The sequence below is a fragment of the Aptenodytes forsteri genome, unplaced genomic scaffold (assembly GCF_000699145.1).
Source record: "Aptenodytes forsteri isolate BGI_AS27 unplaced genomic scaffold, ASM69914v1 Scaffold217, whole genome shotgun sequence".
Taxonomy (NCBI): Eukaryota; Metazoa; Chordata; class Aves; order Sphenisciformes; family Spheniscidae; genus Aptenodytes; species Aptenodytes forsteri.
The window spans coordinates 1,201-16,919 of NW_008796222.1; the positions used below are offsets into that span (position 1 = coordinate 1,201).

General features: G+C 41.0%; 1 protein-coding gene across 1 annotated transcript; it reads right to left on the minus strand.

Annotated features, from left to right (window-relative positions):
* Positions 1-8,781: 8,781 nt before the first annotated feature.
* On the minus strand, positions 8,782-15,117 carry HINT3 (histidine triad nucleotide binding protein 3). Its single transcript, XM_009289107.1, has 5 exons — positions 15,004-15,117; positions 13,596-13,637; positions 13,521-13,548; positions 12,559-12,685; positions 8,782-10,600 (listed from the first exon to the last, which is right to left on the minus strand). The coding sequence occupies exons 1-5, from the start codon at positions 15,044-15,046 to the stop codon at positions 10,553-10,555; spliced, it is 288 nt and encodes a 95-aa protein (XP_009287382.1). The 5' UTR covers positions 15,047-15,117; the 3' UTR covers positions 8,782-10,552.
* Between the last annotated feature and the right edge of the window lie 602 nt (positions 15,118-15,719).

A 15,719-nucleotide genomic window follows, 5' to 3' on the forward strand; every position in this document is an offset into this window, starting at 1 on the left:
GGCTGAGGGGGTCCGGAGCAGCGGCTGCCAGCGCGGGGTGCGGGGACAAAGTGCTGCTAGCACTCTTAATTAATGAGTGTTTATTTCGTCTCCTTCTCATCCTTTTTTTTAATTTAGTGTATGCTTTATAATGCGCGCCATGTGCATTATACAGTAGTACCTGTATATAATTTATAAATAAGTAAATACATGTATACTGGGGACACATGCTCAACAGCGTTTTACTGGCCGGGGGCACCCGGCTGGTTTGGGCCATGCCCTTAGGGCTGCGCAGCTGCAGCCTCTCCTTCCCCCGGCAGTAACCTTCCCTCGCTGGCATCGCTGGAGCGGATCATTAAATAACATTCACAATTAACAGGCGCCAAAGGAGCCACGTTCGTTTTTCCGTGGGAAGGAGGTCAGGGCCGGTGACGTGGGTGTAGAGGCAGATAGAGTCGAGAAACAGGTTCCCAGGAAAGGGGCAGAGATGTGACTATTTAACAAGGGGGGGGGTTTGTATTGCGGCTTATATTTTGTTTTATTTTAACATCTAGACTTGGTGACTATAATCCCGTACTCACTGATCTCCCTGTAACGTTGAGCTGAAATGTTCAGTTTATCCAGATTTCAGTAAGCCTTTTATTAGGACCAGGACAGCTCAGCACTGAACTCATGTTCTGTATTTTCTGTGCTGATTTTTGGACAGCTTTTTTCTAGATGGCTAAGATTTTGCTCATGACCTGTGAGCACTGGCACGGGCCGCGTTCTTTATGCATGTCCCTAATCTCATTCTGCAGTTTCTCCAGTTATCTCTTCCTGCGGTAATCAAAACTGAGGTTTGCTATGAAGCTTTAGTCCTGACGATTGACAAGAAAGCAATCTAAATGTGAACTGTCATCTAAACGTGAACTTTCCTAGAAAAGAAAGAAAAGAGGTAGATGTGGACCAGGCTCGTTCACCTCAGCAGTTGAGTGCCGAGACTCGGCAATAAACACATTGCTGAACTGCTGACAAGCCCTGCGAGTCTGAGATTGCTTACAAAATCTTGGGATTGCTGAAAAAGATTTAGTGGAAGACTGCTTTTATTTTTCCGGTCTGTCTCACTTTAAATTTCTTAGCTGTATAGCTTCCATTTTAGAAACTCCTTAGGAGGGGTTATTGGTATTACTATTTAAGATTAATCTCTCTGAGATTGGCTTTCTCTTACTTAATGTGCACTACTCTATCTGCAGAGCATTGCTGCCTGTCCTCAGAAGATGAATACCTCAATTTTCCAGTGATACTGTTTTCTACAGAAGAATTTAACTAAAGCCCTGTTTTTTCCTGCTTTTGACTTGAGGATCCATGCAAAATCACTGGCAGTCTCGATATGCTGCTCAGCATAGTTTGAGAGTGTGTGTATATTAATAAGTAAGACTTACAGTGTATTTGATCCTGACATAAAAACAAAGTACTTTTCAGATGCTGTGTTTGTAAACTTAATTTATGTTCCTGTACTGCCACTGAGGAGAATCGAGCAGTTTGTTAGCGTGGATTTGGGGAGTCATCTTACATCGACAATGTTACATAACTATTTTAGGGAGGGAAAGGAAAATTATCCTTTTTAGCCTTCAGGGGAATTTTAAGTACACAAAGTGTAATTACTCAAATTGAAATTTATCCAGGAAGCTAGAATTAACCACCCTCCTCTCACAAAAAATATAACAGGATCATATGATGATCATGAGTTTCAATTTAAAAGTGAGAGACTGTGAATGAAAAGCCATTATTTAATGTGTACTGCTGTTTACCTTTCTCAGTTCTCTTTTGCAGCTGTTGTGTTGCCATCTTCTGCTCACCCCATGCACTCTTCTAGACCCAAACGCAACCCAAGTTTTTTTGACTGTGACTTGCACGTTCTGCTGGGGCATTCAGGGAGCTCTGTCACGGCTCGTGGGGACCACGTGCAGCAGCAAGCATCAACATGTATATATGGACAAATACCTATGAAGCCTTACTTAAAAATAAACAATGCTTTTAAAATATAGAAATGCCTAATCTATAATTCAGTTATTAAATTGTTCAGAATTTGCATTTCTGTCCATTTCCCCATAGAAAAGCCAGCATTAATCCTCTGTTTTATCTCCAAATGTCTGTAAGAAAAGTATCGGCTCTACTAATGTGCTGTATGGAAACTCTAGTTTGTGTGTTTCGACAGGTGAAGGATATGAAAGACATGGTTATAACACAGTCGGATCTCTATAGGTATATAAAATCTGTCCCTAATTTTTCAAAATAATTGCATACTGCACAGAGAGCCCATCATCTAAGTACACGTCATTTTATAGGTGGCGGGCAGCCTGTGTACCTGGAGGAGCTGAGCCGTTTCCCCTCTCGAAGGCAAGCTCCCTTGCTGAGCTGAGCAGTTTCCCCTCTCGAAGGCAAGCTCCCTTGCCCGAAGCCTGCGTGTAGGTTTTAGTAGGCAGACATGGCTGTGCAGCACAGCCTTTTAAGGGAGAACTATCTGTTCTGGTTTTGTCTTCTTTGCTAAATAGGGTGCTGCAGACGGTGCCACACTCGCTAACGGGATTTCTGTTTCTCTTTTCGGTGTCTGATGAGGAAAATCCCCCTGCTTCCACCGTGTATCGGCGTTTCGGCTCCAGATGATGTTTTCTGTGCATAATAACTACCGCAGCCTGTGGGCACCGTGTCGGCACAGCGTGGGTTTGTCCACCTTTAATCAGCGTGCAGGCAGGAGAAGGGCTGCCCACCCCTGTGCATGGGTTGGTGCGCTTGCCTTGGGGAATGGTTTGCGCTCTTGCCCGTCAGTAAGCCTGGGCTGAACGGGTCAGCCAGCACTGCATCAGACTGTTTGGGAGGTCTGCGGGGCTGCCGGGTATAAGGATAAAGTTCTTTAGAAGGCGTCATTGCATGAAGAGGAGGTACTGCACCACGTTTGTGTTGCACGGAGGCCGCGGGGTACGTACGGTCACTGCGGGACCGGTCGTACGCCCTGTAACCTTGTGAGCGTAACTTACTGCCCGGTGTTACAAAGTGACGTCTGAATTTCAGCTGAATCACTTTTACTTTCCTCATTGCTGTAGAATTATAGGTGGACTTAACAAAATCTTCAGATGTTTAATGTCTTTTTCAGCAGCCTCGCTTCTCACTCGGGCAAAACTCTTCCAAAAATTATCAGGCTGATTTGTGTTTTTCCTTCGCAGCTGACAGTGCACCCAGGAACCACAGCCACAACCAGAGATTGATTTGTTTCCTGCTTGAGTGCCATAAAACATTTTCAAGAAATGGAAGAAGATAAAGGGCAGGGTGCTAAAGCTACCGGTGCGGTGGGTGACTTGAGGAAAAGTTGGCAGACCTGGGTGGAGGATCACATTGAACAGTGGACGTCAGCCCTCACCCCACAGCCACAACCAGAGATTGATTTGTTTCCTGCTTGAGTGCCATAAAACATTTTCAAGAAATGGAAGAAGATAAAGGGCAGGGTGCTAAAGCTACCGGTGCGGTGGGTGACTTGAGGAAAAGTTGGCAGACCTGGGCGGAGGATCACATTGAGTATCAGAGAAAGAACCCGTTCAGCAACGACGACAGGCTTGCGTCTAAACCTGTGCATACTCACAGAGGAGATCCTACCTACGGGAGACCCCCTGAAGGCTCTCGGACAGAGCAGAGAGGGAAAGATGCTCACTCGCACGTGGGTAAGGAAGTAGAAGAGCTGTGCTTGATCATTAGAAGCACTGGAGAGGTGGGAGAAGATGGACATGTGAGCGTGACATTCGGGCAGCTGTTTGAAACATACGTGACAATATCCAATAAAGTAGTGGGAATCTTGTTAAGAGCCAGAAAACACGGTCTGGTTCGTTTTGAAGGTGAAATGCTTTGGCAAGGAAAAGATGATGATGTGATCATCACGTTACTAGAATAAGGCTTTGTCATCTGATGAATTCTGCTGCATGGTTCCATTTGGAAAAACCTATCTGGATACCATCTTGAAAGAGGTTTTCATTACAGAATTTCAACTCAGCTACTTACTGGGACATGAGCAGGAGAGAAAACGGGTGAGAAGGATGAAAAAAGTATTTTTGTAAAAATGGTAGAGATTTGGACAGAAATCACAAATAATCAACTAATCCATCACGCTGCCATTGGATTGTCCTTTCATTATTACCATCCACTACCAAGTATACCGCAGTTCTTCAAATAGCTCCGCTGGCTTACTGCTTTAAGTTACTGAAAGTATAAATTACTAACTTGCTACCGTACAACACTGATTCTTGCAGGTTGTGAAATACTCGCCTTGGGGGGGATTTTGATTGGTAAAACACAGGACTGAAAACTTTTATGGGAATTCATATACTTCTTCAAAAAAGGAGACTGATATATAGCAAAAGTTTAGGTTATTTTCACGTGGTGAAACTGAATAAATGGAAGTTATGTTGACTTTCATGAGGTATATGAAAGCTCCGGAATTTAGGGAAATATCACAGCAAGAATATTTGATGTTTCCTAAATTAGATGCATCTTGCATGTATTTTGGAGAGCCGCAATAGTCCTGGTATTTAATAGCCTATTCTCATCATCATATCTTCTCCAAGCCTTCTGTGTCTCTTGTTCTTTTTCCTCTTTGTATCTCGCACCATTTTCATCTGTTCTATTCTTCTAGTGCTGTGTCATACCCTAGATGATCACAAAGCTCTGCAGCCGCCTTGGTGAATTCAGCTAGTATCCCTTCATAGAAAGGAGGGTGCCACAACATAAAGATGCGAAGGATAACTGGAACTGTATCTTGGGGCACTGTGCATTCGTGAGGGGGACAAAAGAAAGGCTCTTTCTCTTCTTTCACAAACATGTAGCAATGTCATTTACAACAGGAGGAGAGTAGAGTTCCTGTAGTGCCAAACTCATAAATAAAAGTACAGCTGTGCAGTCCCATACCTCATTTAGCTGAGGCACAGCTGTGCTTAAAGCACAGTTGTGAGTTCTCCAAACTGGGAGAAAAAATGATCAGCTAGTTAAAATTGAGACTGAAGGATGACCGGTAACAATTTCCTTCATGGTTCTTCTGGGGGAACTTTTTCTATGTTTAAAAAAAAAAAAGGATTGGTTATATACAATAGTTGTAACGACGCTATTAAAAACAATCGAGAGCGGTATTTACAATGCTTCCTACCAAGAAAACGGTATAATTAGAAGTATAAAATTCTATTTTTTACCAGTGCAAATGAAAGCTTTTATGTGGTGTTAACTACACTACTTGATGGATCTTTCAAGTATGATATTCTCTTGCCTCAAAAGGATATTGAAATTTAATATAAATTATGAACTTGATAAAAGTGATAGATTATTTTATGCTATTTATATAAAAAAACATTTTTTGCAAAAAGCCTAAAAGAATGTTTTTTTGTTTTGACATTTTCATCCAATGGGGATTTGCATCAAAATAAGCCTTTTGACTGGGCAAATAAAAATATGGATTTCATTGTCCCTCTGCCTCCTTTTCCTACTGGAAAGACAATGAAAACAGAAAAAAAGGGAAGAAATGAATGTGCTGAAATAAGTGTATCGGGGGGACAGGGGAGTCAGATGCAGCTACATCATGGAGAGGGAAACAAAGGATGGGTTTTAATCACCACATAATTTTACCATGTTGGAAACTGGGGAATATGTGCTGCACCAGGCACTGCTGGTGTGTGTTCCCTTAGTTTTCAAACCAACTCCTCCTTCCTAAACAAATCTATGTCTTGCAGCTGACAACGAGACACGTAATTTGTGATCTTAACGTGTTTCAAATGCTTTGTTTTTTGGAAAAGCGTTTCTTGCCAAAACGACACGAGCACACCTCAGTGGATGTCAGCTCCCATTAGATAAAGCCCGGACATGCGTTTTGATTTCAAAACGAATCGAGCTTTTTGTAATACAGCTACGGAACGCGGTTTGTTTAATTCTGGAATTCAGTCAGTGCTGCTGTAGCACTTGCAGGAAGCAGTATCGGGCGGTTCAGGTGTCGCCAGCTGACTAACAGGATGGTAATATCAGGAAAAATAATACATTACTAGACATTGTACAAATAATACATTAAAAGACACACAGTTGAGGCAGTGTGTAGCCTGAGCACCCTAAGATCCAAGTCTAGCTCATGCAAACTTACTAGTTCTTAATTAAGTCTGTCTCAAGTAGTTAAATGACAGGAATCTGGGCTTCCATTGCCATATATGTAGTAGTGAGTGTTAGATACTTACATGACCTCTGCTGCACTCTCTCCTGCTGGTGATTGGTTTAAATATCACTTGAGTACACCTACAAGGGCTTTAAGCACGCCTCTGATCAAACAGAGAGAAGCAGAGTAAGCCCTAATGAAATGGTCTTAGCCGCTTTGTAAGCGACTACAAAAAGCTTGCCCTATCATGATATTTTGAATAAAACCAAGGATTATTATCAAAAATATTATTTATAGAGGGATGGATTTTTTAAACAATTATAGGGCCAAATTTCCTACAGGCCAGCTTTAGATGAGCATTCTCTAAAGAGTGATTGAAATCTTTCTGTGTGCCCATGCAATGGATATAAACACCAAAAAGCTGCCAAACTGCGTCAGCACGCAGGTTGACAAATCCAATCTCCTGCTTCCGGCAATAGCCAGTATTTCAGAAGAAGCCTAAAAGATAGATAATACAATAGGTCAGTTTGTCCACTGGTACACTCCAGAATAAAAAATTACTCCTGAAGCCTGTATAGTCACGAATGCATCATATGTAATGCACGTAACACTCAATTTAGCTACTAGTTTACGAGTTTTCCGAAATTCTGCTTCCTCACCTGCGATGTGGAGATTAGATTAGCATTTACATCTGAAACAGGAATTTAAACTTTTAAACAGGCAACTTTTTTGCAACAGGCTCCCACTACAGTAAATGGAACAGAATTTATCAAATTCTTTTTACAAAAATTGTAGCATGTGAGGTTTTTAGTATTGCAGATTATTTGGAGTAGTAAGTAACCGCTGACCTTCTAAAAGGTGTTCTTGCCCTACTAAGTAACTTTCAGCTCTTCGAATCTCTCCTAAACTTCACTTCTTTGTGGCAACCTCCCTCAGTGGTCTTTCCTCTTCTTCCACTTGAAGCCTGTGAATTCTGCATCTGTTTTGGACTGTACATTATATAGGGATTATCTGTATTTTGTCTTGTCAAATACTGAAAGCACTTTCAGCACTTCAATAAATACTGCACATCAGCTTGAAATGACAGCAAGTGAGTTTTTATGCAGCGTTTTATTGTTTCCGAGTTTGTCAAATTTCAAATACGATTTTCACTGGTTTGCTCCCATTTTTATGCTTTTATTTACAACTCACACTTAGGAAGACTTCAGAATAGCTTGAGGAGCTATTACCAATTTAATCACATTGAAAATGCTGTCCGTAGTCAAGACACAAACTTTTTTTTTAATTCTACATTTAACGGCGTTGTATGTGTATCTGTTTCGTCCTTTCAGAGGGGGCAGTTAGTACTTCAGCATAAAAGCATTACTCTCTGGGTTTGCATTAGGTTGGGAGTTTATGTAAAACAATTGAGCAAAAGAGTACAATTAAAGCTTTGTCACTCCTAAACATGTAGTCAAAAAAGCAGCTTTTCTCAGGACTGCTAATACCGGATCAAAGAACAACAGAGCCAGGGGCAGTGGCTAAGCAACTTTCCTTTGCTTCTCCAGGCTCTTGGAGAGTAAGAGCTGCTGAGTTCGCTCTCCAAGAGTATTTTATTGATCTTTGCTCACTGGAAAGCTCCACGGAAGATTCTGGAATTTTAAAAATGATGTTACAATGCTGCTGTAGAAGAGGGTGACATAGTTAATGGGGTCTGCCCACCGCCTCTTCCAGGGGCTAGCCAGTAATTCTGAAACATACTCAAAGCATTACGATAGGCTTTTCAGAAAACATTTCTTAGCCTAATTAAAAAAATTATCTGCTGAGTCCGAGAATGCTTGTCAATACAGAAGGAAAATGGCACGTGGTCCTGTGCTGAAAAACACTAATGAGGTACTGAGCATTCATTTCAGTAATTAACGTGGCGTTTAACACTTTGTTTGAGCTGTTCTGAGGCCTGTCTGCTAGTGTCAGAGACAGGTTGAATTCCCCATCTTGCTCATCAGCAAAAGTTTGGAAGCTAGATTATATCCTGATTTTTACCTTTCCAGTCTCACTGTCATTAGCGGGACCCTTCTCAAACATAAAAGTTGACCTTTGAGCTTCTGTGTACATTTGACAATGTACTGGGTCTAGCTGGGATGGAGATAAATTCCTTCAGAACAGCCCGTAAGGTGCCATGTTTTGGGTTTGTGACTGAAAAGAGCGTTGATAACACACCAGCGTTCTGGCGATTGCCGAGCAGTGCTTGCGCAGCGTCAAGGCCCTCTCTTTTTCCTGCTCTGCCCCTCCAGCAGGCAAAAAGCTGGGAGGGGACACAACCCGCACAACTGGCACAAATTGACCAGCAGGGATATTCCATGCCATATAATGTCATGCTCAGCAATAAAAGCTGAGGAGAGGGGGTTTTTTTGGGGGGTGGGTGGGGGCAGCCATTGCTACTGGCCTGCTTGTGGGACGTCATGAGTGATTACCTTTGCATTGCATGCCTTGGTTTTTTTCTTCCTCTTTCCTTCATATATTAAACTGTCTGTATCTCGACCCATGAGTTTTCTCACTTTTGCTCTTCCTATTCTCTCCCCCATCCCACTGGGGTTGGGGGTGAAGAGCAAGCAAAGCGGGTATCTAGGGTCAACCCCCACAGTCAACTATTCCATTGCACTGGAAGATCATTCCAAGGTTAGCATTTATTTGTTTGTTTATTAATCCTGTCTGACAACAGTTCATGTTGGTACTTTAAATGTTACATGTCACAGTTAAGTACAGTTACATAAATTAATTACAAATCAGAACACATACACAGTATTAACTCTTGAAAGATCTGTGTTCAGGTATTTCACAAAGCTGGGAGCCAGCTCAAACCTCCTAATCTATTGCACAGAAGTAGTCAAAGTCCAGCGGCTTTAATTCACACTCTTCCTACCTAATGTTACAAATTCAAACCCTAAAGGGCTGCAAATGACATGTGAGTGCCCACTAATAACAGGACATCAGGAACAAGGTCTTACAGAAAAGAGGGGTGTAAACTCTTCTGGGTAGAAAACATTGTTCTTCAGAAGGGTGTGAACTTTCTTAAGTATTACGTATAGTTTACCGTGAGAATATTACAATACATTCTACCACTAAGGCAACAGGTGCAGGATCAGTGGAAATCACTGAGAAGATGACGTTCAGGGAAGCTTGCAGGTGCAACAGACCATCACCACCTCAGCTGCATCTAAATGCATGAGCCAAGGACACACACTTGATCAGTTAGGCACCAAGAGCTACGCCCTGTGAATGAAGAAAATCCACTCCGTGTTTTCTGGAGTTTTAGCTTTCCAAACAGTCTGCCTTAATACGGCATTGAAAAACAGAGCGCTAGCATTAGTGATTAGAGTGGTACAGCAAAGGCAGATGTTCAGCAGGTTCCTTAAGCAACCCAACATGTTCCAGTTTTGGGCTGAGTCCCTGCTATCCCAAATTCAAAACAGATTGCTATTATGCAAGCCTGCCACATACTCACTGCACTAAAGACCCGTTTCTTTTACGACTTCATTTAGAAATCAAATTTAGCCAAGGCATCAGTAATCTCCAAAGGACTTCCAGTGAGAACAATATCAGAACCATCTAAAAATTTGGATTTTTTTTTCTACCATCACACAGAAGAGTGGTATATTAAATCAGTTCCTCCAAATTCATCACATTTTTTGTAAACATACGATAACTAATTTAAAATATTGTGCACGTAAGAGGGAAACAATCTTTAAGTCCAACATACAACCACTTACACATACATTTAAACTATATTCTATGTTATATAGCATTATCACACCCTGGGCACCTATTGTATTAACATTTACTATATCACTGTCATGCAAATAAGACAGGTAATACATTAAAGTGGTTTAGCACCAGAAAGTTAGTAGTGTACTTTCAGCAATGTACCTACTAATAACTAGGCATAAGTAACATATCATACAAACACAGATGGAAACGTAAATGTTTTAAATGTTACTTGCGATCCCAGAACAATGCATCTTTAAAATAAAAGCTTGATTCCACAACAAATATTCCTTTTGGTACCACATACATGCTGTTAGTAGTAACTTGTTGCCTTAGTTGCAGTACATTCTGCTGCTGTACCCTGCCTTTTACTAAGAACAGTTCTCTGCACGTGTGCATATGTGTGTGTATGTATTATGTACGTATATATATATACACACAAATATAAAATTATAATTAAAATACATCGCCTTATTGTCAGAGAAGTATACAGACTCAAGTATCCAAATGGGAGAATTAGATTGGCAGCTACAAATTCTGTGTGTATTTCCTCATAAGGAACTAAAGCTTTTTTTATCCTGGTATTTATTATTGGTAACATCAAACTGTACAACCTTAAATCAGAGTTCAAAGACAAAGAACAAACCGGCTAGCGACACAAGGCTAAGAGTGCTTTCAACTGGCAGCATTTTCAGTTTGCAGTCGCTCAATCAGTTGTTCAGCCTATGAAAGAGAAAGCAATGCATTAATTACACCGTGGACCTTCAGTTTACTGAAAATTCCATTTTAAAAATAGTGACACTGACAGAGCATTTACTTTTCATTCTTGAAGACAAAGCATACAACAGAAGCAGAATACAATGATTGCTTTAAACAGCAGACTCTCACAGTTTCCATCAAACTCCCATTAGGCGATCAGAAAAGGAAACAGAACCTATGAAAGTCAGCGGATGTTTGAGCAAATAAACAGCAGATAGAGCAGTGTGGTTTTAAAGACCTCAGAAGAGAGCAGTGCTCAGAACAACCAAGCCGTGAGGCCTTGAATTCTTTGGGAGACGCTCCAGAACGGCGTATTGTGGCCCCTCATCACCCAACCAGCTGCACACCAGCCACATACGTTGCTGAGGGATGGAGTGCATTCGCGTATGTCGTTCATGTCACGAGATATACAGCCATTCTTTGGTTATGTCACCACGCTCACACGTAACTTTTCTCATCGTACGGCTATTTATGCATCTAGCGCATAACTGGGACAGCTGTACTTTGTATATGTAACAGCACCAGCCCACAGAGCCCTCAGAAAGGCTCAGGGCAGAAGGAAGTCTGCCAACATTGTTCTAGCAGGCCAGATTGGGCACACGGTGACTAACATGGGCACTTCTGAAACAAATCAGTTTACTGTCAGCCTTTTTCTGCCAGTCCCGCTGAATTAATCTTTTGTTTTGAACTAGTGCTTGAGGTTTCATTAAGATCTCCAAAGGAACCATGTTAAAAGGTGAAAAGTTTAAGTCTGGCATGTTTTAAATACACACAGTGAAAATGCAATCAGCTACTTAGGGTAGGAACAACTTAACAGGAGTTAAGTAGCTCTTGCAGTTTATTTGCAAATAAAGCTAGATAAAGCATGGAGCAACTGAAAATGAAGTTATCTGAATCTTGTTTTGCATTCCTGAACAAGTATCACATTCGAGCCATTACAATTTAAAAAAAAAAAAACCCAAAACCAACTCAAGAACATTTTCCAACTTGACAACAGGGCAAAATATCTTTTGAAGTGCATCCATATTGGATAACCAAACTTGGTACAGATCTCCCTGAGCTAATCCAAGATAGTATGCAGTAAAACTACACGACTATACTTATTTGAGGGCCAAATACCTATGTAACGCTCTACAATACAGCAGAGACACATCTGCTTTTTTTGAGCTAGGTAAGATCTCCAGCAAGGTACCACTGTGAAGAAGCCAAGTTTTTTGTCTTTAAGAGGCTGTCTATATTCTTTAGATGAGACAGACCCTTTTCAGCATCTTTGTTTTGGGGCTGTGCAATGACACCAGGATGCTGTAGCTACATTGCAAGGATCGGTTCTTTGCTGCATCAAAGCAGCGAGAGTAAGCTTTAGTTCTCGAGAGAGAGATTTTCAAAGAGTGATTTAGTCAGTGCCAGTTCAGTCTCATTGCTCACCTCTGCTGACATAAATCGGTACAAACAATGTTTTTGTAAAGCAGGCACTTGTTTCAGTCTAAAGATGACACGATGAGAAAAAACACGTGAAATGATACATGCAATCATTAGGTGGCCATGTTTTTCACCTAAATTGGATGAACCAGGGTACGTGCATAGCCCATCACATTTGAATATATCCTTTCACATTAAAAGAACAAATACTTAAAAAGTGTCCTCAGAAGCGTATCACAATAACCGAAGCTACACATTAGATCCAGAACTACTGTGAATGTTTTTCTCACTCCATTTCCCTTAATAAGCATAGACGTTAAAGTTACATTTTACGATTATGTTTTCTCAAATACTTAATGCAAAATATAAATAATTAATAATTACAGTAATGACAAAAATAATTGCTGAAAGCATTTTTGGACAAAGTTAAAATGTTAGAAAGATGTCACATTTTCAGCTTGCAATTGAAAACCTACTGAAAAGCTCATCTGCATTACACTTACCGTGATAAACCAGTAGGAATTGATTCTGTAAATGAGTCTGGATAAGAATCCTAGCTGACTGGCTGGGGCCAGGACGTGAAGGTGCAAGTGGGATATTGAGCAGAACGGAGGCCAGTGAAAACCCATTCTTAGGAAAGGAAAACAAGTAAAAAATACTGGTGATGTTAATTCAGGAAGAAGTGAAACATTGCAAGTTACTTCACATGATCAACTGAATTAAGAACTCAACTCATCACATTTTCCTTGTACATAAAGGCAGGAACAAAAATACGCCCTTTCCTTTCATTATGCTCTCAGGAAACCTTTTCAAATGCCCACTAACCTCCTCCTTCACATCACTGTATTTAAGAGACATTTTATTTTTTAAACCCTCCTTCTTCACAAAATGTCTCTTAAATGTATCATATCTAGTTTTCAGCTGGAAAGCCAACTGTCACTAGATGAATGTAGTTTCTAACTATTTTAATCACAAAGGCCCAGCTCCCTGTACACTATGCTATTTAAATTATGTTACAATTTACTTCGGCTATCAAAGGCACTGGCTTAAACTAAAGGGTGCAGCACTGAAATCAAATGAATGCGGGTATGACTGAAACACAATGCAGTGCCCTGCTTGAATAGGACAAAGTTTACCTCTCTTCTGGAATCTAGGACTTAGAGCATATTTTCAGCACATAATTAAAGAGCAGCCTTTTAGGTAAGTTGTTTGAAGTGCCCTCCCTATCCCAAGATGTGGTCAAGAAAGAATCTCAGAGTTGGAATGCAATCTGCGCTGGAAATTCATCAGAAAAAAAGAGTTTATATTCAATGCCAGCACATTCTACTTGAGAAGTCATGCGATAAGTGAATGCAGACCCGATTTCTTCAATAAATCATACTGCAGTTGTTGCCATCACCTCTAAAATAGCATTCCGAAAAGTAAAAAACATACTCAATAAACACAGGAGGTTTCCATTACATACCTTATATCATTCAAGTCACTAAAATTATTTCTCTGGAGCACAGCTTTTCCAACTTCCATCATTCTCTTATATTATTTCTCTGGAGGACAGCTTTTCCAACTTCCATCATTCTCTTCACTATTAAACACAAATAAATTTCATTTAACGTTTAAGTAATGTTTTACATACCATACATCATCAAGTAACTTAAAAAAGGTATTCTTCAGAAACAAAATCTTTGAATATTAACTTCAACAAACTGGTTAGACTGACATCACAAACATGGGTTTTTCAAAACAACTACTGTAACTACTCATAATCAAACAAAGATTGTAAAGTCAGTGTTGTGCAATGATCGACATGAAAAGCACCACTATTACAGATTTCCACACTAATGATGTTTTAAGCGTGGTATCATTCTAACAACTTTGGCCAAGGCCATGGTATCACCGCACCCTTATGAAAAAAAAACAACAAATACTGATTGGTCAGAATGATGATGTTTACACTAATTCCAGTGTTATATCCCTACACAGCTACAGGACTTTGGTCTCTAGGTCCTGTGCAGCCTGGCATAAGTTAGCAAGTTTCAGAGATGGCACAAAAATTAAAATTAAAATAAAATAAAATTCTCAGTCCCACTTATTACTAGAACAAAGTTTCATTACTGTATCACTGAGAAGAGAAGCAACCGTAGTACAAAATCTCAAGGCAAAAGTCTAAGGAATTACCTTGAAGCCAAACACATATAGAAGTTGTTTCTGGAGAAAACTACCCTATGTTTAGAAGGTAGTACAGTGATGCAAGATTTGCAACGTGCAACTATAACTCTTGTCTTGCACCACCTGTAATCTTCCATAAGGTGGAATCTCTTCATGCATGTATGTCAGCAGTTTCTTCCATTATTCAACATACTTAGCTAGGCATTTCTTGTGAAACAACTAATTCCACGACAACGTTTTATTAAGGGGAAAAAAAAAAAGCCTATCAACATCATAGCTTCAATATATTAGAATTTTATCTTTTCAAAAATTATTGAAGTTTATTGGAACACCATTTCCCTCTTTCTTCTCTTACTCCCGTTTCCTGAAAAATTATGTAGCGCTTATTATAAAATATGCATTTTATAAAATTCTTCTATAATTTTTGATATTTGAAATTGCATACATATCTAAGAAAACACAATGAAGCAGCACATAAATATTTTTAAAAATAAAGCTGTACTTCCAACAAAGTGCAGAGGCAGCTATAGTCCATGCAAACAAAAGAGATTTTGTGCACTAGTGCAATGTTTTCCTAGAATTGCACAAAAAAGCGTGCTGTTCTAGAGTAGCACATGGAAGTTCCCAGGAAGGGTAAGTCCCTACCTACACTCACACCACCTATTTCAGTGTTTACATTCACAACCAAATGGTGCTCAAAGGTGTGATTTACTTGACAACACACTACTTAAGACCGTGCAAAATGATTTTCCTTCAAGTTAAACACACACTTACAGCCTTACCTACAGGTATGTGTTCCGTCTTCAGCGTTTTGCAGTTTCCCATGTGCTCCACCGGCACCACCAGATAGTGATGGGGGGCACCGGGTCTGATATCTCTAAAGCAAACAAGGTCTTCGTACTAAAAAAGGATGCAAACATATTAAATTGATTAGGACGAGGACATTGGCAAAGAGTAGTCAACAAAGTCCGTCTTCCCCATACCAGTGTAACACTTAACATCATACTTGAAGTAACTAGCAAAAATCTTAAGATTTTTGGAGCCAGCCTACAGAAGGACTCGCAAGCACGATGTGCGTCCTCAGCTGACCTTCTGCAGCCAGGACTCCTCGGTGTCTGCTTTTCTACGGGGAAACGCTCTAGGTTTCTAGCCGTTGCGCCGGCATTTAAGGATAGCAAGATAGTTCCCTTCTGGCCGATGCTGCGCTCCTACCTCCGTCGAAGAGCACGCCACCCTTAAGACTACCCCCAACCCGCCAAGCCTTTTACAGCGGCACCCTCGGCGAGCTGGCAGCCCGGGCACCGCCTTACCCCGCGGCAGGGCCGGCCACGGCGACGCGCACGGGACTTCAGCCTTCGGTCTGTCATTCCCAGATTAACCCCCTCGGCCCTCTCCTGCTCTCCCGGAGCCACGCCCTCTCCGCAGGCGCCGGTGCCGAGCAGCTCGGGCACCGGGACCCGCACGGGAGCTCTCGCACCGGCACGGCGACACCCAGAAT